Source organism: Nycticebus coucang, chromosome 17 (assembly GCF_027406575.1).
Source record: "Nycticebus coucang isolate mNycCou1 chromosome 17, mNycCou1.pri, whole genome shotgun sequence".
NCBI lineage: Eukaryota > Metazoa > Chordata > Mammalia > Primates > Lorisidae > Nycticebus > Nycticebus coucang.
Window position 1 is genome coordinate 3,886,356 of NC_069796.1, and position 21,527 is coordinate 3,907,882.

A 21,527-nucleotide genomic window follows, 5' to 3' on the forward strand; every position below is an offset into this window, starting at 1 on the left:
CTTTGTGATATTATTAAATATTCATAGGAATACAATGAGTTAAAAATATTGCTTAAGTGATTTTAGGATTTATTTTCAGGAGATTATGCAGGATTTCCTGGTTGTGGTTTACTTAGATTACATAGCACCTACCGACATGACCTCAAAATATATGCCTCTGACGAAGGACGGGTCCAGATGACTGCAGCTGCTTTTGCAAAGGTATGAATAAGTATTTTTTAAAATTCTATAATTTTTGTCTAAAATTGCATTTGAAGACATTTTTACTAAGGCAATATTTTATAAAGTTGATTTATTGTAGTTACCTTACACCTTAGGAAATTCAGCACATAAGGAGTTTTATGACACTTTCTGTTTTGCTTATCAAGTGTTTTAATCTGTGTTGGCTTTGTTTACTATGTTTAGGGACTGTTAGCTCTAGAAGGAGAACTTACACCCATTCTTGTTCAAATGGTAAAAAGTGCAAATATGAATGGCCTCCTGGACAGCGACAGCGACTCTCTGAGCAGTTGCCAGCAGCGAGTGAAGGCAAGGCTCCATGAAATCCTCCAGAAAGACAGAGATTTTACTGCCGAAGACTATGAAAAGGTGAGTCTTTAGAAACAGAGAAACCCATCAAACATACATGCAGAGCTCATTACTAGATATAGAGCAAATACTCTTGTCATCACCGTCCAGGTAGAGAAACACAACATTAAGACCACCATAGCCCCGTGTGTTCCCTTCCCAGCGGCAGTTCATTCCATATCTCCTCAAAATACACCATATTGCTGACTTTATATTGTTCTTTATAATAGTTTGGTCATACCTCTAATACTTAAATGGATAAGTATACATCATTAGTCCTTGTGGTCTCAGTTTTGGCTATTTTTTCTTTACTTTTTTTTAAAGTTAAATCTATTAATTCTTATTGACAAATAAAAATTGTGTATTTGTATGCCACATGATGTTTTGAAATTCCATGCTAGTTAACATATGCATTACCTCACATAAGTTTCATTTTTTGTGATGAGAGTACTTAAAATCTGCTCTCAGCAGGTCTTTTAAAAATATAATGCATTGGGGGAGGAGCAAGATGGCAGCCAGGTAACAGCTTCCTTGCAACTGGGCACAGTGAAACTGGAAGAGAAGACTCCAGGCATCTCTGGCTAGTGGGATCTGCCCAGAAACATCCCTTTGGAGACACACAGGGTCAGCAAGAGACTTATGGACTCCATGAGGAGGACAAAAGCAGTGGAGAACTGGCAAGTGGTTGTGTGTGTTCATTCGGTCTAATCCTGCTGACTGCTGACTTATAGAAACCCTAGTCCAGAGGCAGAGTAACTTAAAAAGCAAGAGGAAGTGGAAGGAAAATTAGGGCAAAGAGACAGATAAAAGAAAACACTCATGAGGAAAAATCAGCAGAAAAATCCTGGCAATATGAAAAACCAGTCCAGAGCAACCCCCCAAGGGACCACGAGGTAGCTACTGCAGAGGATTCCACCTATAAAGAAATATTAGAAATGACAGATAGGGAATTTAGAATACAGATGATGAAAACAATGAAGGAAACTGCTGATAAAGTGGAAAAAAAAAACAAAAGGAAATCCAAAAACAGAATCAAATGAGAGATGAACAATATGAAGAATATAGAAAGGATATAGCAGAGCTGAAGGAACTGAAGCAGTCAATTAGGGAACTTAAATATGCAATAGAAAGTATCAACAACAGATTAGACCATGCAGAAGAAAGAATCTGAAAAGTAGAGGACAACGCTCTTGAGATAACTCAGACAGTTAAAGAGGCAGAAAAGAAGAGAGAGAAAGCAGGATGTTCGCTGACAGAATTGTGGGACTTTATGAAGCATTCAAACATATGAGTGATAGATATCCCAGAAGGGGAAGAAGAATGCCCCAGGGGAATGGAAGCCATATTAGAGACTATTATAAATGAAAATTTCCCAAATATCACCAAAGATTCTGACACACTCCTTTCAGAGAGATATCGGACCCCAGCTTGCCCCAACTCTAACAGAGCTTCTCTAAGACACATTGTGATGAACCTGTCCAAAGTCAAGACAAAAGAAAGCATTCTTCAAGCTGCTAGGAGTAAGCTCCTGTTGACCTACAGGGGTAAATCCATGAGTGACTGCAGACTTCTCTAATGAAACTTTTCAAGCAAGAAGACAATGGTCATCTACCTTCAATCTACTTAAACAGAACAATTTCCAGCCCAGAATTCTATGTCCTGCTAAACTAAGATTTAAAATTGACAGAGAAATCAAATCATTTACTGATATACAAACCTTGAGGAAATTTGCCACAACAAGACCAGCTCTACAGGAAATACTTCAACCTGTCCTACACACTGACCATCACAATGGATCAGCAGCAAAATAAGAACTCAGAAATTAAAGGACAGAACCTAACCTCCACACTGATGCAAAAGATAAAACTAAGCAATGGACTCTCACAAAATAAGATGAATAGAATACTACCACACTTATCAATTATCTCCATAAATGTTAATGGCTTGAATTCTCCCCACTTCTATGAAGAGGCATAGATTGGCTAGAAGCCATCCATTTGCTGTCTGTAGGAAACATACCTGGCTTCAAAAGACAAATTAAAACTCTGAGTTAAGGGTTGCGAGACAATTTTTCATGCAAATGGAATTCAGAAGAAAAGAGGAATTGCAATCTTATTTTCAGATACATGTGGATTGAAAGCAACTAAAGTCAAAAAAGACAAAGATGGTCGCTTTATATCCGTCAAGGGAAAAATACAAGAAGACCTTTCAATTCTAAATATGCACCCAACTTAAATGCTCCCAGATTCTTGATACAGACCTTACTTAGTCTGAGCAATATATCCTATAATACCATAATAACAGTTGACTTTAACACCCCTCTTACAGAGCTCGACAAATCCTCTAAAAAGAAATTAAACTAAGATATAAGGGACTTAAATGAGACCCTAGAACAACTGTGCTTGATAGGCGCATGTAGAAAACTTCATCCCAAAAATAAAGAATATACATTCTTCTCATCTCCCCATGAAACATTCTCCAAAATTGATCATGTCCTAGGACACAAAACAAACCTCAACAGAATCAAAAGAATTGAAATTTTACCTGGTATCTTCTCAGACCACAAGGCACTAAAGGTGGAACTCAACTCTAACAAAAACGTTCAACCCCACCCAAAGGCATGGAAATTAAACAACCTTCTGTTGAATGACAGTTGGGTGCAGGAAGAAATAAAAGAGGAAATGATTAACTTCCTTGAGCATAACAACAATGAACACACAAGCTACCAAAACCTGTGGGATACTGCAAAAGCAGTTTTGAGAGGAAAATTTATTGCTTTAGATGCCTACATTTGAAAAACAGACAGCACATCAACAAACTCACAAGCCATCTTATGGGATTGGAAAAAGAAGAACAATCTAAGCCTAAGCTCAGTAGAAGGAAAGAAATATCCAAAATTAAATCAGACATCAATGAAATTAAAAACAAAAGAATCATTCAGAAAATTAATGAAACAAGGAGTTGGTTTTTTGAACAAATAAATAAAATAGACAAACCTTTGGCCAGACTAACTAGAAATAGAAAAGTAAAATCTCTAGTAGCCTCAATCAGAAATGATAAAGGGGAAATAACAGCTGATGCCACAGAGATATAAGAGATCATCTCTGAACACTACCAGAAACTCTATGCCCAGATATTTGACAATGTGAAAGAAATGGATCAATATTTGGAATCACACCCTCTCCCTAGACTTAGCCAGGAAGAAATAGAACTCCTGAGCAGACCAATTTCAAGAACAAGGACTGAGATTAAAGACACAATAAAAAAAAAAAAAAATTTCGAGCGCCCCCGCCGCGGGTCTCAGCAGCTCGGGCGGCGGGAGGAGCGGCAGCAGCCAGGCAGCGCAGCTTCGTGAAGGCTCTCGGCGCGCCGCGGCCCGCAGGCACCCGGCACGCGCCCTGCCCGCCGCCAAGATGCCGAAGAGGAAGGTCAGCTCTGCCGAAGGAGCGGGGAAGGAAGAGCCCAAGAGGAGGTCGGCGCGGTTGTCAGCTAAACCTGCTCCTGCAAAAGTGGAAACGAAGCCAAAAAAGGCAGCAGCAAGGGATAAATCTTCAGACAAAAAAGTGCAACCGAAAGGGAAAAGAGGAGCAAAGGGAAAGCAGGCCGAAGTGGCTAACCAAGAAACTAAAGAAGATTTACCAGCAGAAAACGGAGAAACTAAAACTGAGGAGGATCCAGCCGCTAATGAAGCAGGAGAGAAAGAAGCCAAGTCTGATTAATATCATATACCATGTCTTATCAGTGGTCCCTGTCTCCCTTCTTGTACAATCCAGAGGAATATTTTTATCAACTATTTTGTAAATGCAAGTTTTTTAGTAGCTCTAGAAACATTTTTAAGAAGGAGGGAATCCCACCTCATCCCATTTTTTAAGTGTAAATTGCTTTTTTTTAAGAGGTGAAATCATTTGCTGGTTGTTTATTTTTTGGTACAACCAGAAAATAGTTTGGGATGTTGAATTAATGGGAAGCTTTGACTATCTTGGGTGTGAGCTTAACATTCCATAGATGGGGGTTAGTTTTTATATCCTGTAATACGAAGCATACTAAATGGCAGTATGGAGTCCCAGTCCTGCATTGATGCGTGAACATTTTAAATTACTTCTATTCCATGTTGTTTTGTACTAGAATTGTTTCCTAAAGAAAACCACTCCCATGATATGGCTCTCCGTGTCAGAACTGTGTACACCCCTTAACATCTTTGGTTGTGGTGTTCCTGTTTTCCTAATAACTTTGTTGCTGTGCTGTGAAGGACTGAAAATCTGAGCATGTAGCATATGGTAATGAAGTGTGGATTGGTGGGACTTACCTAACAGCTTATCAGCATTTGAAGATACTGGTACTTGGTATCCTCTTAAGGAACATTTGCCTCCAAATTTTAATCTGGAAAGTCACTGGAATAAATGTTTAAAAAAGAATTACAATAAATGGCTTTTTAGATTTGGGGTACATACGTTAAGAATTGTGTATACAAATTGAAATGTCTGTACTGATGCTCAACACAACCAATAAAATCTCAACTACAAAAAAAAAAAAAAAAATTTCCTGGGTGGCGCCTGTGGCTCAGTCGGTAGGGCGCCGGCCCCATATACTGAAGGTGGCGGGTTCAAACCCGGCCCCAGCTGAACTGCAAACCAAAAAATAGCTGGGCATTGTGGCGGGCGCCTGTAGTCCCAGCTACTCGGGAGGCTGAGGCAAGAGAATCGCTTAAGTCCAGGAGTTGGAGGTTGCTGTGAGCTGTGTGATGCCATGGCACTCTACCGAGGGTGATAAAGTGAGACTCTGTCTCTACAAAAAAAAAAAAATTTCCAGTAAAAATAAATGCTCTGGTCCGGATGGTTTCACACCAGAATTCTGTCAAACCTTCAAATAAGAGCTTATTCCCATACAGCAGAAATTATTCCAAAAATTTGAGGCGAAGGAATCTTCCCCAACATGTTCTACAAAGCAAACATCACCCTGATACCAAACCCAGGAAAAGACCCAACTAAAAAGGAGAATTTCAGACCAATTTCACTAATGAATATAGATGCAAAATTTCTCAACAAAATCCTAGCCAATAGATTACAGCTTATCATCAAAAAAGTCATTCATCATGATCAAGTAGGCTACATCCCAGGGATGCAAGGCTGGTTTAACATACTCAAGTCCATAAATGTTATCCACCATAGTAACAGAAGCAAAAATAAAGATCATGTGATCCTCTCAATAGATGCAGAAAAAGCATTTGATAAAATCCAGCATCCTTTTCTAATTAGAACACTGAAGAGTATAGGCATAGGTGGCACATTTCTTAAACTGATCAAAGCTTTCTATGACAAATGCACAGCTAATATTTTACTGAATGGAGTAAAACTGAAAGCTTTTCCTCTTAGATCTGGAACCAGACAAGGTTGTCCTCTGTCACCATTACTATTCAACGTAGTGCTGGAAGTTCTAGCCAATACAATTAGGCAAGATAAGGAAATAAAGGGCATCTATATGGGAGCAAGGGAGGTCAAACTCTCCCTCTTTGCTGACTATATGGTCTTGTACTTAGAATCCAAAGACTCAACCACAAGACTCCTGGAAGTCATCAAAAAGTACAGTAATGTCTCAGGATATAAATTCCATGTCCACAAGTCAGTTGCCTTTGTATATGGCAATAACAGTCAAGATGAGAGGCTAATTAAGGACACAACTCAACTCCCTTCACCATAGCTTCAAAGAAAATGAAATACCTAGGAATATACCTAACAAAAGAGGTGAAGGACCTCTATAAAAATAATTATGAAATCCTAAGAAAGGAAATAGCAGAGGATATTAACAAATGGAAGAACATACCATGCTCATGGCTGGGAAGAATCAACATTGTTAAAATATCTATATTTACTAAAGCAATCTACCAATTCAATGTCATCCTTATTAAAAAACCAACATCCTACTTTCAAGACTTGGAAAAAATGATTCTGCGTTTTGTATGAAACCAGAAAAACCCTGTATACCTAAGGCAGTTCTTAGTAATAAAAACAAAGTCGGGGCATCAGCATACCAGATTTTAGGCTGTACTACAAAGCCATTGTTGTCAAGACAGCATGGTACTGGCACAAAAATAGAGACATAGACATTTGGAATCAAATAGAAAACCAGGAAATAAAACTAACATCTGAAAACTACCTAATCTTCGATAAACCAAGCAAGAACATACCTTGGGGGAAAGACTCCCTATTCAATAAATGGTGTTGGGAGAACTGGATATCCACATGTAAAAGACTGAAACTGGACCCACACTTTTCTCCACTCACAAAAAATTGATTCAAGATAGATAAAGGGCATTTAAGGCAAGAAACAATAAAAATCCTCAAAGAAAGCATAGGAAAAACACTGGAAGATATTGGCCTGGGGAAAGACTTCATGAAGACTGCCGTGGCAATTGTAACAACAACAAAAATAAACAAATGGGACTTAATTAAACTGAAAAATTTCTGTACACTAAGGGGACAACAACCAAAGCAAAGAGACAACCTACACAATGGGAAAGGATATTTGCATATTTTGAATCAGACAAAAGCTTGATAACTAGGATCTATAGAGAACTCAAATTAATCCACATGAAAAAAGCCAATAATCCTACATATCAATGGGCAAGAGACGTGAATAGAACCTTCTCTAAAGAAGACAGACGAATGGTTAACAAACATATGAAAAATGTTCATTATCCCTATCGTTTAGAGAAATGCAAATCAAAACCACCCTGAGATACCATCTAACCCCAGCGAGAATGGCCCACATCACAAAATCTCAAAACTGCAGATGCTGGCGTGGATGTGGAGAGAAGGGAACACTTTTACACTGCTGGTGGGACTGCAAGCTAGTACAACCTTTTTGGAGAACCCTCAAAGAACTCAAGCTAAACCTCCCATTTGATCCTGCATTCCCATTACTGGGCATCTACGCAGAGGGAAAAAAATCCTTTTATCATAAGGACACTTGCACTAGACTATTTATTGCAGCTCAATTTACAATTGCCAAAATGTGGAAACAGCCTAAATGCCCACCAACCCAGGAATGGATTAACAAGCTGTGGTATATGTACACTATGGAATACTATTCAGCTATTAAAAAAAAATGGAGACTTGGGTGGCACCTGTGGCTCAAAGGGGTAGGGTGCCAGTCCCATATGCCAGAGGTGGTGGGTTCAAGCCCAGCCCTGGCCGAAAACCACACAGACACAAAAAAATATGGAGACTTTACATCCTTCGTATTAACCTGGATGGAAGTGGAAAACATTATTCTTAGTAAAGCATCACAAGAATGGAGAAGCATGAATCCTATGTCCTCAATTTTGATATGAGGACAATTAATGACATGGTGGTGGTGGGGAAGGGTTGAGCAGAGAGAGAAAGAAGGGGTGGGGAAAGGAAGAGCAGAGAGAAGGAAGGAGGGAGGAGGGAAAGGTCTTGGTGTGTGCCACGCCTTTAGGGGGCAAGACACAACTGGAAGAGGGACTTCACCTAAGAAATGCAATCAGTGTAACCTGGTTTCTTGTACCCTCAATGAATCCCCAACAATAAATAAATAATTAAAATTTAAAAAAGAATATAATACATTGCTGTAGACAACAATTAATGCATTGCTATAGACAGTAATTGCTGTTAACACTGTACAGTAGATCTCCTGAACTTGTTTTTCCTAACTGAAATTTTGTATCCCTTGATCGGTATCTCCCCATTCCCTTCCCTCTCCCAACCCCTGGTAACCACCATTCTATGAGTTCAACTTTTTAGATTCTGCATATAAGCACAATTAACGTATTTTTCTTTTCATGTCTGGCTATTTTCACTTGATATCATGTCCTCTGGGTATATCTATACCGTTACAAATGATAGGATTTCCTTCTTTTTCAAGACTCTTCTGTTGTGCATGTACAGCACATTTTCTTTACCCATTCATCCACTGATGGACATTGAGGTTGACTCTGTATCTTGGCCGTGGTGAACAGTGCTGCAGTGAACATGGAAATGCAAACATCTCTTTGCTATGCTGGTTTCATCTCCTCCCTTATATTAAGTGACCTTATATTTCGTATGTTCTATGTATTATGTGCTATGTTCTTCTAATAAGGTAAAGTAGAGAGAATGAGATGTTAAGAAAGTAGAAAGAAAAAATATATAGTATTCATTAAGTGGAAGTGTTCGTGATAGAAGGTGTTCATCATCTTCACTTGATTAGACTGAGGAGGAGAGGGATTGGACTTCTTGTCTCAGAGATCAGGGCTGGAAGAAGTGGAGGCAAACGGGAGGCAGAAAGGGCAGACAGATTCTATAGAACTTCAGTTGAAAAAAATCTTGCAAACGAGCTTGTGTAGTTCAAACCTGTTTTCAAGGGTCACCTAAATTTTGGGGTCATCTTTATTTGTGGTATATAATTGTTCTCCAGCTGCTAGAAGTTTCATATATGTGTGTTATTCTCTTAGATTATTAGGCATAATCATATATAAAGTATATACTTTCTCTCTTTAGCTTACTCCATCTGGAAGCATTTCTGTTATCAAATCAATGCATTTAATTAAAAATCCTGTGAAGACCTGTGATAAAGTTTATTCTTTGATTCAGAGTTTGACTTCTCAAATCAGACATCGAATGGAAGAACCTAAATCATCAGGTAAATGTTATATGTTTGTTAGAATATATAATAAAGTTACTATTCAGTTACTATAACATTTTGAAATAAGGTGTACTAATCTTCTCATTTTAATACATCAAGCTTCTCTTGAGATCTAGGTATAATGTGGGTTAATAGATATCGAGCAAAAGAATAATAGCTAAGTTATGGTTACTTTAATCCATCACAGCATGAAAGGAATAATAAAGCATTTTCATTTCATCATCTCTTCATGCTGAAAAGCAGCATAATAATGAGAAAGCAGCAAGAAGGTGGTCTGTGAGGCCGGCTGGGTTGATCACTTGCACAATTTTGTTGTCTTTAGCTTTTTACTGGTAAAAATTAATCATTTGAACTACTTTTAACATCTAAGTTTCCTTTCTGCTAAAGATGGTCTGCCTATGCTGTTGGTTATGTGAATCTAATGAAAACAACAGCATTGAATATTCAAAATTTAAAATATATAAGCTCAAAAGAGTTTTGTTGTAATTGTTGTTTTTTGTATTGTTGTTATTAAAGTCTGTAATACAGGGAAGAGAATTTTTATAAACCTAGTCTCTAACTCAAGTTCTTATTTCAAGTACTTTTACTTGATCCAAGTTTACAAAATACATGGTTGCTAATAGTATATGCCTATAATAACATTCCTTAGCTTCCTACAATTTTACCTTTGACACTTCAAAAAGTTTCTAATTATCAACATTTTTAATGTTTATTCTTAATCAGATTTTTAAATTGAAAATACTAAAATCGTTATGTTGTTTCAGATATTCAGCTTTATCATAGTGAAACATTAGAGCTTATGCTACGTAGATGGTCCAAGTTGGAGAAGGACTTTAAAACAAAGAATGGAAGATATGATATTAGTAAAATCCCTGACATATATGACTGTATAAAATACGATGTCCAACATAATGGTTCCTTGAAATTAGAAAACACGATGGAATTATATAGGCTTTCAAAGGCATTAGCAGATATTGTTATCCCTCAGGTAAGTAATTCTTAAGAATTACTGGGCCTTGCTTCAACTCAGTTACTAAACGATGACTTGGATGTTGTAAAGTTAAAAAAAAGGAAAAGAGGAAAAACACAAAAAGGATAGGAATTATTAACAAAAGTTTGAATTGCCATTTACATTTACAGTTGTAAATACCCATGTATGAAATGGTTAGAGTGATGCTAGGGTCTCTTGCCTAATACTCATAGTAGTTCAGGCAATAGTATAGACAGTGAAAAACCAAGAATTCAGGCAGTTGGCGACTTACCTGTAAGTATTTGTGTTCATGTTCGAGATTTGTTTATTCCTTCAGCATGAAAGAAGACTATATGTTTGATCAGATATGTAACATAGGCAGTTTTAGATAACACTGTATGAATCAGTGATTCGTGAACATAAGTTATTTTTAAAAAGTGGATAAACATATCTCACACTGCAGGAATGTATCTATGGGTCCTACTTTAAGAAACATGGGCTTAGAAACAGGATTCATTTATTCTCTCACAAGTTCTTTTATTTCCCAAATGAAAAAGATAAGTTTTAGCCTGTAAAAGAGAAGCTTTATTTTACAGAATAAAATTTTGTATTTTTTATAACGTAAAGTATTTGAAGATCACCGTCAAAAGTGAATGCCCAGTTCTGCAGGACTAAGTTGTAAGTATCTGACTTAGACAGCTAACCATCAAGCTACTTCTCACTTGATTCCACTTAACTCGTTAAGTAAAGTTACTCAGTCAGCGTCCACCTTTGTGAAATTCAAGGTAAAGAATTCTTCAGAATTTTCAAAAAAAAAAAAAAAAGAATTCTTCAGAATTTTCCTATAAAGATGCCTAAAGAACGATTACTAGTAATTCAGGTAAACCAATTATGCATTGGAAGCTAAAATAAGACCTTGATTCTCTTTCTTGATATGGACTGCTGTACTGTAGCCCACGGTCTTAGTAGTACTTATTCTTACAATGCAAATTATTTAAAGTAGTAATTGTTTACTTTTTACAATTAGCTGGAAATGTGTGTACATATAAGACCCTTTTAAATATTTATGGAGGCATTTTTCAAGGTAGGCTTTCAGAATATCTAAATCTCTCCCTTAATGAGTGGTGAAATAAACACAAAGCGCTTTGTCTGATGACTTAGCATGACCAGGTCTGAGCCATTACATGGCTTGTTAATCTTACCCAGCTGTGTTTTCTGTTACAATAAACATTTAGAGTTGGAATGAAAAGTTGGTCCCTAAGAATTGGGCCCAAAAGAAAACTCAAGTGTTAATAGGGTTTGAGATGATAGTTTGTCGTTATATAGTGTATGTATTTCAGGTATATTGGTCATACAATTGAAGACATTTCTCACTATGTCCTAATAACTAAGTGTTTACAACAAATTTATTAAAATACCAAAATTAGAAGAAGCACAAAAGGACTCATGGTTATAAAAGATTTGAGCCCTCGTGTGTACCCCTTGAAGTAATTCTTCAGACCCAGCTCTTCTCAATTTACTATAGTAATTCTCTCTGCTGAAATTAGGTGAGGTTTTCATAATAGTCTTAAGAATTTTTGAAGAAAACTCAAATTATTTTTCTTGCATAAGTAACTTATTTTTGAGATTTTGGGACTCTTCAGACAAAATTATGCCCAAGCTTAAGCTTATAGAAATCACTCAGATTTTTGCATATTCATAACTAAATTTTGGCAAATTCATAACTTTAAAAGCAGAGGTCCTTTCATGTGTTTTCCTGCAGTCCTGAGATTACTTTATAAATTGAGTAGAGGACAATTTGGGTTCACCTTCCTAAAGTTTGGTTTGATAGTCCTTAGTGTAGCAGAAACTTGAGATTTCTTCTTTTTTAAATGGGGTGTCATGTCAAATCTCTTAAGAGTAGAGTATAAAAGTCTTAACAATTAAATAAATGAGGTGGAGGATTTGTTAAACAGCTTGATATAAGCATTCCAAATTGTATATTAAGTCAGCACATTGTACCCCATAAATGTGTTGATGTACACAGTTATGATTTAATAAATTGTTAAGAGTAAAAATAAATAAATGGGGTGTTGAATTCAATTTTTTAAATATTATCTTAATTTAGCCTTCATAAATCAAAAAAATGGACAAAGTATAGATACTTACAATCACAAAGATAACTAAAAATTATAAACATTTATGATAATAATTTGTAAGGAAAAGGTAATGTATAATTGTAAAAATGAAATTTTGTATATGTAGTTCTCAGTCAAATAAAGACTTTAAAGCTTCAAAACTTAAATAATGCATTACATAATATAATATTTTAACTTGTTTAGAATGAACTAATGGAGTATCATCCGTGCAAGAAAAAAATGTGTATACGTTCTGGTATATTTCAAAGTGATACTATGCCTTTAAAAATTGATTAATTCTTATCTATGCTTTGTGAATTAACTATTTCCAATCATAGCAAAACCTAAATGATAAATATAATCTGTTACTTTTAGTTCTTTTAGCAGTTAAACTAATTTTCATTTTGTGTGGTGCAATAGAATCAATATTTCACTTTTTAACCAGACTCAATTTTCAGAAAATAGGGCTTTAAATGCAATGTTTTAAAATAATCATGATAGTATGATGGTAAGGTAAGAACATTTAAAGATCAAACTTGATACTAAAATTCTCTTCAGATGACATATTTACTGAAGTTTGAAGATAATTTATTTGGTTATCTATAGATTTTGAAATACAAAAGGTTCTTTATTATAGTATTTGCTATATGAAGTTTCATGACATTGAGCTCACCATAGGAAGCCTTTAAATGTCTCCACCTGATAGTTTAACCATTTCTGTTTGTGGCAGAAATATTATAACTGCATATGGGAACTTGATATCTAAGAATTGTTTGGTCCTAATTGATAGTGGCAGATGAGCATATATGTCATCATTTTGCAGAAAAAGATTTTTAATAAAGCACATCTTTATTAAAGAAGTGCTATCTCTTTGTTATAAAACTAGAAAATACAATCCCCCCAAAATCACTATAATGTTACCAAATAAGGAAAAACATGTCAATTTTTGGAATATTCTTCAAGGCTTCTTTTCGTAAATTCATGCACATTTAACTTTTCTCAAGTGTATATATATTGCATGAATTCTTTACAAAAATGGAATCAGGAGAAGCATACTATTTTACAACCTGATTTTTTTCTTCATTTAGCTTTAAGAACTTCTTTTCACATCAGTGAAGCTTTCCATACAATGTTATTCCTAATGGCTGTGTGGTGTGAATGTAAGAATAATCTAACCAATTTCTCATATTTAGAAATCCGGATCTTTTTAATTTCTTTCACTCTCCTTACACATCTTTCTATGCTTTCAAGACTATTTCTTTTTTTTTTTTTTTTTTTTTGAGACAGAGCCTCAAGCTGTCGCCCTGGGTAGAGTGCAGTGGCATCACAGGTCACAGCAACCTCTAACTCCTGGGCTCAAGCGATTCTCCTGCCTCTGCCTCCCAAGTAGCTGGGACTACAGGTCCCGGCCATGCCTGGCTATTGTTTTTGTTGTTGTTGCAGCCGTCATTGTTGTTTGGCGGGCCCAGGCTGGATTTGAACCCGCCAGCTCAGGTGTATGTGGCTGGTGCCTTAGCCACTTGAGCCACAGGCATGGAGACTTTCAAGACTATTTCTGAAGCTCCAGAAAGCCTAACCATTTTTTTACTCTTATCAGCAGTATATGAAAATGCCTATTTCCTCACACCTTGATAATGAACTCCAGCATTTTACTTTTATTTATATATACATCCACAATTGCACAGATATCCCTTTTGCACCCACTTTCCAGGCATCTATATTGACAAGATTATTGAACCAACTTAGCATTAAGGTAAATGACCCCAGCAAGTTCATTTGCATATGTTTGTCATCTATAATCAGTCAGTATTTTCTTTATTAGGCAGTATTGAGATTTGTTTTGTATACTGAGGTTATACCCCGTGAACCCTTGTGGAGGAATCTCGTAGTAGGAAATAGTCTTTAAATGGAGATATCCCAGAATGGACTTAGAAAGAGGGTGCGTTCCCGCATTCCTGCCCCTTCTCCCACTCCCTGCCCCTTTCTTTCTGCCCCTCTTTCCTTTCATACATATATCAGAAATTCGTCTTTTCTCATATTAGCTCATTTCGTAGTCTTCCACTTTGAACTGTAATTTTCATACAATTACTCTTACAACTACTATGTTTCCTTAATAGTTTACATCGTAATTCCTTATAAATCTGATTAATTCATAGTGATGATAGACATAATTAAATTTGGTAATTTCATGGAACTTTTGCTGCCACTAGTTAAAACTTTTCAAATACTGAGTAGAAGTGTTTGAAGGCTGCGTTAGGCTTTCTGAATCCTTGGTGTTAGGAGAGACAGCAGTCTCACGGCTTAGTCTGCTCCTCTCGCGTTTGTTACCTGTGTCTTCTGTGCTCTACCCTTGGTGGCCTGAATCTAATCCATCCTTCTGGGTTGTTACACGTAAAACTTTCTGATTGAGTTGAGTGCTGTGTGTAAAGATTGCGTTCTTTCATTCTGCCTCCCTATTCAGGAATTACTTACTTTTTCAGTTCCACCACAAAAATCCTTTCAACTTTATGTAATAGTTTGGAAATAGAACATTTATAATTGAAAAAAATATAAACTTGGCATTGTCTAATGTTCAAAAAGCCTTGTTAAAATATTTATCTCTCACTGGAATTTTTTAATTCAGGAGTATATTTGTTAGCGATATTTGTTGTTAAACTTTTTCTAATACCATGTATTTTCTCTCAGGAATATGGTATAACTAAAGCTGAAAAACTGGAGATTGCCAAAGGCTACTGTACTCCTCTAGTTAGGAAAATTCGCTCAGACCTTCAGAGGACACAAGATGATGACACTGTAAATAAACTCCATCCCGTGTAAGAAACTGTACTGGTGATGTAAATCTCTAGGCATCTGTTTTTGTATACTTCAAGTCAAAATTACTTTTTGATGTTCTTAGAAGTTAGGAGTATATGATTGGCACACTGGAAATAGGGCTACGTAGGTATTCCTATTAATTTCCAATTAAGGTTCTTTTTTGTTTCCACTTTAGAGAACACAGGCAGGTGGGTACTAGGGGTGTCTGACTGTTCACGTGGCGTCATCAGTGTGCACCGCTCAGCTGCCTTAGTGTCTGTGAGCCTCCAGAGGACTGCGACCTCTGCCATTGCTTCTAGGGAACTAAGAGGTCTAACATGAACACTTCTTCTCTGATTGCTGTCAGAGGTCCTAGTTAGTTCCGTGTTAGAAGAATACCTACTAAGATATAATTCCTCGATCATGGTTAGAAGAGTGATAGATTTACTTATTATGGTCTTCTAGTAACATTAAATTTAATTTTACAAAATAATTTCAATACTTAATAATTTTTTTATTTTATGGTTATGTTTTAACCCTGTCTGCTTATAACTTTAGGTATTCCAGGGGTGTCCTGTCTCCTGAGCGTCATGTCCGCACTAGATTATATTTTACCAGTGAAAGTCATGTGCATTCTTTACTTTCTATCCTTCGCTATGGTGCCTTATGCAATGTGAGTAGCATTTCAGTCTAACAAATATGTGTCCTTGAATTTGCAATCAAATCATTAACTCTATTTTTACTGTAAAATTTTAGTAATTCATCATTAACTTTTACTATTTGTCATCATTTTTAAGGGTTTGTATACCAAGCAGTTGGCTAGATTTTAAGAATTAAGACATGTTATTGGGCAGGTGTGGTCCTCACGCCTGTAGTCCCAGCACTCTGGGAGGCCAAGGTGGGTGGATGGCCTGAGCCCAGAGGTTTGAGACCCCATCTCTACCAAAAAAAGCCAGGCGTTGTGGTGGGCACCTGTAGTCCCAACTACTTGGGAGACTAAGGGCAAGAGAATCGCTAAAGAAAGAAAAGAAAAGAAAAAGAAAATTTAAAAAAAAAAAAAAGGAAAACTTCAAACTAAGATGATTGAAAGCAAAATTTAAAAAAAAAGACATACTATTTTATCTTCAGAGAAAATCCAATTAAGCAAACAATAATGCGAAATATTTTAGGTGATGTTATATACTGGTGGCAGTGGAACAAAGGGAAGCTGATGAATTTGAGTCATTTAGGGATCAGAATTGACAAGAGTGGCTTGATCAGATAATGTGCCTCTCATCTCCTGTTGTGTAATGATGTACCAGTTCATAGTCAGAGGGTTGACTTGGATCAGTTGGGCAGTTTCGCTTGGAGTCTCTATTAGGTTGTAATCAGACAGTGGCCAGAACTCAAATCATCTCAAAGGTTCCTGTCATGTCCGGTATTTCACATTGGTTGTCAGCTGGGACCTGAAAGTTATTGGCTGGAACACCTACATCTAGTCTCTTCAATTGACCTGTCTCCTCAGAATAATGCAGCTTGGTTCCAAGAGTGAACTTTCTTAGTGAGCAAGGTGCAAGTGCATGGCATTTTCATGACCTGATTTCTGAATCAGGGAGCATCACTTCTGAGCTCCACTGCTTGGGGCAGTCACAGACATCTATCCAGGTTCAAAGAGAAGGGAAATAACCCAGATGACTAGACAGGTGGAGTGTCCCTGATGCATAGTAAGAAGAGTACAGAGTACTGAATGCATGTGGCAGCCGTCTTTGGAAAATACAATCTGCCGAAATAGTGCCCATTGGCCTCAGTGATTCATGGTCATCCCACATGCAAGTTCCTTTCATTTCTCTCACTGCCACCCCTCCGGTCTTACCCTGTTACAGCCCGAATTTTAAAACTAGGATTTTAGCTAAATCAGCCATGTCTAAATTACCAAAAAGATAAGAATTTTCATTTGTTTTTTTTCTGTGTATATATTAATATACACATCTGTGTACATCTATATACATAGTGATCTTTAAAAGTAAATTTTGTTTTCTTTTGTATGTTTAAAATAAAGAACAGTGTGATGTATAATGACAATATGGTATATATCTTATTTCCGAATCTATGTTATTACTAGGCTTTAATAATTATTACCAAAGTAACTCTAAGGCTATTTCAATGTTTTCTTGCGATCAAAATTTCAGATTCATGTGTTCTGTTTGTTTTGGTTTCTTCTTTGTCTCATTAAGGAATAGCAAAGCGACATCCTAGCATGCAAATGTAGATTTGTGGAGCTTTATTAAAAGGTAACTGTGAATGATGAAAATGATCCTTAATTAGTAAAGCAAGAGCTTGTATATCCAGTAGTAATGATGGAATTGTTTTTGAGGAGAGGAGATCTCTCTCTTACATGGTCCTTTTGCCAACCATTTTACATATATATAGAAGGTAGAAAGGGCACAAGGTCTATAGGAACCAGGGGAAAGCCTGTGGTTGGAGTGTAGCGGTGAGTGATGGATCAGGTGCACTTGAACAGCCATGCCTTGTAGTGGGGGGGGGGGGGGGTTGGGAAGACATGAGATGGTTTTAAGCAGGGAAGTGGGTGGCTTTGGTTGCAATGTGGACAAAGGTGAGTGGATATGAGGAAAATGGTTAGAGAGCTATGGCAGTGGTCTAAAGGAAGATAATATTATTTGGACTAGAGTGGTAGCAGTGAGCCTAGAGCTTAATGGGCAAATATTGAATTTAGGTTGCATTTCTATAACAAAAACTGAATTATTTCATTCTTTTAAAAAATCTATGCTTGCAGGTGGGAAAAAATTATGTGTATTAGTGAAGTGAAAGTTAAAATCTATACCAAAACAATGTTTTGTTTTTATTATTCCAAGTCTGATTATACTTATAAGAATATTTGAGTAATTCACTTAAAACCTTGTTCAGTATATTCCCAATTGTAATTTTAGACTGGGTAAAATCTATCTCTCTGTAATAGATTTCTTTTTTAAGGTTTGTTAAGGAAATAAGATTATAAACAAGATTTCGGGGAATATGTGTAATGGGCCTTAATTTTAAGAAGTGTTTTGAGGCTTTTTACATATTAATTGTATTTTAGAAGCTGTTACTAAGTATCATTTAATATTATCTATTTATTTGAACAGACCTAGCAAAATCTGTAACTGTGCCACCAAATTGGATATTAGGTGATGTTCTTAATAATTTAGTATCATAAAATCTGACCTATTCACCTAATGAAAATTTTCAGTATTTAATTTAAATTCATCCTTTATAGTAATTCCCATTTAGTGAAAGTCAATAATGCTAAACTAATTATGTTTACTCTTGTCGATTTTGAAGAAGAATATACATCTTTGCACATATCCCCTCCCAACACACACACAATGTTTACCCTAAAGTGTTGCTTAGTTTAGGAATGTATATCTAAAATAAAAAGGAAATAGAGCCCGGGTGCTGTGGCTCTTGCCTGTAATCCTAACACTTTGAGAATCTGAGATGGGAAGATCTCTTAAGGTCAGGAGTTTGAATCCAGCCTGGACAAACCAAGATCTTGTATCTATGAAAAATACAAAAACTAGCTTGCCATGGTGTTGTGCACCTGTATTCCGGTTACTCGGGAGGCTGAGGCAAGAGGATCACTTCTTGAGCCCAGAAATTTGAGGTTGCTGTGTACTGGGCTGAGGGCAGGGCACTCAAGCCCAGGTGACAGAGCAAGGCTCTGTCTCAAAAAAAAAAAAAGAAAGAAAAGAAAAATATATGCTGAAATTTTATAAAAAAAAATAATCAGTGTGGGAATCTTATAATTTTTTTTTTTTCTTGCACCGTAGATGTGTCCCCACCCTCCCTCCACCAAGAGCTTCTCCCTCCCTTCCCCTTCCTTGGCCCTTTCCCCATAGTCTTGTGCTATAGTTGGGTTATAGTCTTCATGTGAAAGCTATAAATTAGCTTCATAGTAGGGCTGAGTACATTGGATACTTTTCCTTCATTCCTGAGATACTTTGCTAAGAAGAATATGTTCCAGCTCCATCCATGTAAACATGAAAGAGGTAAAGTCTCCATCTTTCTTTAAGGCTGCATAATATTCCATGATACACATGTACCACAATTTGCTAGTCCATTCGTGGGCCACTAGGCACTTGGGCTTCTTCCATGACTTAGCAGTTATGAATTGGGCTGCAATAAACATTCTGGTACAGATGTCTTTGTTATATTGTGACTTTTGGTCTTCTGGGTATAAACCTAGTAAAGGAATTATAGGATCGAATGGCAGGTCTATTTTTATGTCTCTCTAAGTGTTCTCCGAACATCCTTCTAGAAGGAACGTATTAGTGGGCATTCCCACCAGCAGTGTAGAAGTGTGCCCTTTCCTCCACATCTATGCCAACATTTCTGGTTTTGGGATTTTGTTATGTGGGCTACTCTTACTGGGGTTAGGTGCTATCTCAGAGTACTTTTGATTTGCATTTCTCTGATGATTAAGGATGATGAGCTTTTTTTCATGTGTTTTTAGATCGTGTGTCTGTCTTCTTTAGAGAAGTTTCTCTTCAAGTCCCTTGCCCACCCTGAGATGGGGTCACGTGTTCTTTTCTTGCTAATAAATTTGAGTTCTCTATGGATTCTGGTTATTAGACCTTTATCGGAGGTATAACCTGCAAATATTTTCTCCCATTCTGAGGACTGTCTGCTTGCTTTACTCACTATGTTCTTGGCTGTGCAGAAGCTTTTTAGTTTGATCAGGTCCCAGTAGTGTATTTTTGATACTGCTTCAATTGCCTGTGGAGTCCTCCTCATAAAATATTCACCCAGGCCGATTCCTTCAAGAGTTTTTCCTGCACTCTCTTCAAGTATTTTTATAGTTTCATATCTTAAGTTTAAATCTTTTATTCAGTGAGAGTCTATCTTAGTTAATGGTGAAAGGTGTGGGTCCAGTTTCAATCTTCTACAGGTTGCCAGCCAGTTTACCCAGCACCATTTGTTAAATAGGGAATCTTTTCCCCACTGAATGTTTTTAATTGGCTTGTGAAAGATCAAATAACGGTAAGTAGCTGGATCCATCTCTTGGTTCTCTATTCTGTTCCAGACATCTACTTCTCTGCTTTTGTGCCAGTACCATGCTGTTTTGATGGATTTATAGTACAGTCTCAGGTCTGGTAGCGTGATTCCTCTTGCTTTGTTTTTATTGCTGAGTAATGTTTTGGCTATTCAAGGTTTTTTCTGATTCCATATAAAACAAAGTATTATTTTTTCAAGATCTTTAAGGTATGACAATGGAGCTTTAATAGGAATTGCATTAAAATTATATATTGCTTTGGGCAGTATGGACATTTTAACAATGTTGATTCTTCCCAGCCATGAGCATGGTATGTTTTTCCATCTGTTAACATCTTCGGCTATTTCTTTTCTTAGAGTTTCATAGTTCTCTTTGTAGAGATCTTTCACGTCCTTTGTTAGGTATACTGCCAAATATTTCATCTTCTTTGGCACTACTGTGAAAGGAATAGAGTCCTTGACTGTTTGTTCAGCTTGGTTATTGTTGGTATATATAAAGGCTACAGATTTATGGGTGTTGATTTTGTAGCCTGAGACATTGCTATATTCCTTGATCACTTCTAAAAGTTTTGTAGTAGAATCCCTAGTGTTTTCCAGGTATACGATCATATCATCTGCGAAGAGTGAAAGTTTGATCTCTTCTGACCGTATGTGGATACCCTTGATCGCCTTTTCTTCCCTAATTGCAATGGCTAAAACTTCCATTACAATGTTAAAGAGCAATGGAGACAATGGGCAACCTTGCCTGGTTCCTGATCTAAGTGGAAATGATTTCAATTTAACTCCATTCAATACCATGTTGGCTGTGGGTTTGCTGTAGATGGCCTCTATTAGTTTAAGAAATGTCCCTTCTATACCAGTTTTCTAAAGTGCTCTGATCATGAAGGGATGCTGGATATTATCAAAAGCTTTTTCTGCATCAATTGAAAGAATCATATGGTTTTTATTTTTAAGTTTGTTTATGTGTTGAATTACATTTATAGATTTACGTATATTGAACCAGCCTTGAGACCCTGGGATAAATCCCACTTTGTCATGGTGTATAATTTTTTTGATGTGTTGTTGGATTCTGTTCTGTTGATCTTATTGAGTATTTTAGCATCCACATTCATTAGTGATATTGGTCTATAATTTTCTTTTCTTGTTGGGTCTTTCCCTGGTTTGGGGATCAAGGTGATGTTTGCTTCGTAGAATGTGCTTGGTAATATTTCTTCTTTTTCTATATTTTGGAAGAGGTTTAGTAGTATAGTTACTAGTTCTTCTTTAAATGTTTGGTAGAATTCTGACGTAAAGCCATCTGGTCGTGGGCTTTTCTTTTTAGGGAGATTTTGTATAGTTGATGCTATTTCAGAACTTGATATAGGCCTGTTCAACATTTCCACTTCGTTCTGGCTAAGTCTTGGTAGGTG

The 21,527-nt window shown here is 36.6% G+C and overlaps 2 protein-coding genes across 15 annotated transcripts in view; both read left to right on the forward strand.

The window, feature by feature from the left end:
- Window positions 1-21,527, forward strand: part of PPIP5K2 (diphosphoinositol pentakisphosphate kinase 2) — a 96,320-nt gene that overhangs the window by 28,012 nt on the left and 46,781 nt on the right. For 10 of the 14 annotated variants that reach the window (XM_053566361.1, XM_053566358.1, XM_053566360.1 and 7 more), the window contains exons 16-21: window positions 80-201; window positions 406-588; window positions 9,066-9,207; window positions 9,975-10,198; window positions 14,983-15,110; window positions 15,649-15,763. In XM_053566361.1, coding sequence (XP_053422336.1) covers window positions 80-201; window positions 406-588; window positions 9,066-9,207; window positions 9,975-10,198; window positions 14,983-15,110; window positions 15,649-15,763 — 914 coding nt within the window. The remainder of the gene's footprint in view (window positions 1-79; window positions 202-405; window positions 589-9,065; window positions 9,208-9,974; window positions 10,199-14,982; window positions 15,111-15,648; window positions 15,764-21,527) is intronic. The other 4 variants (XM_053566359.1, XM_053566364.1, XM_053566369.1 and 1 more) reach the window with 1 other exon arrangement.
- On the forward strand, window positions 3,855-5,089 carry LOC128568640 (non-histone chromosomal protein HMG-14-like). The gene has a single exon (XM_053566374.1). It carries the CDS (start codon window positions 3,981-3,983, stop codon window positions 4,284-4,286), a length of 306 nt encoding a protein of 101 aa, XP_053422349.1. The 5' UTR covers window positions 3,855-3,980; the 3' UTR covers window positions 4,287-5,089.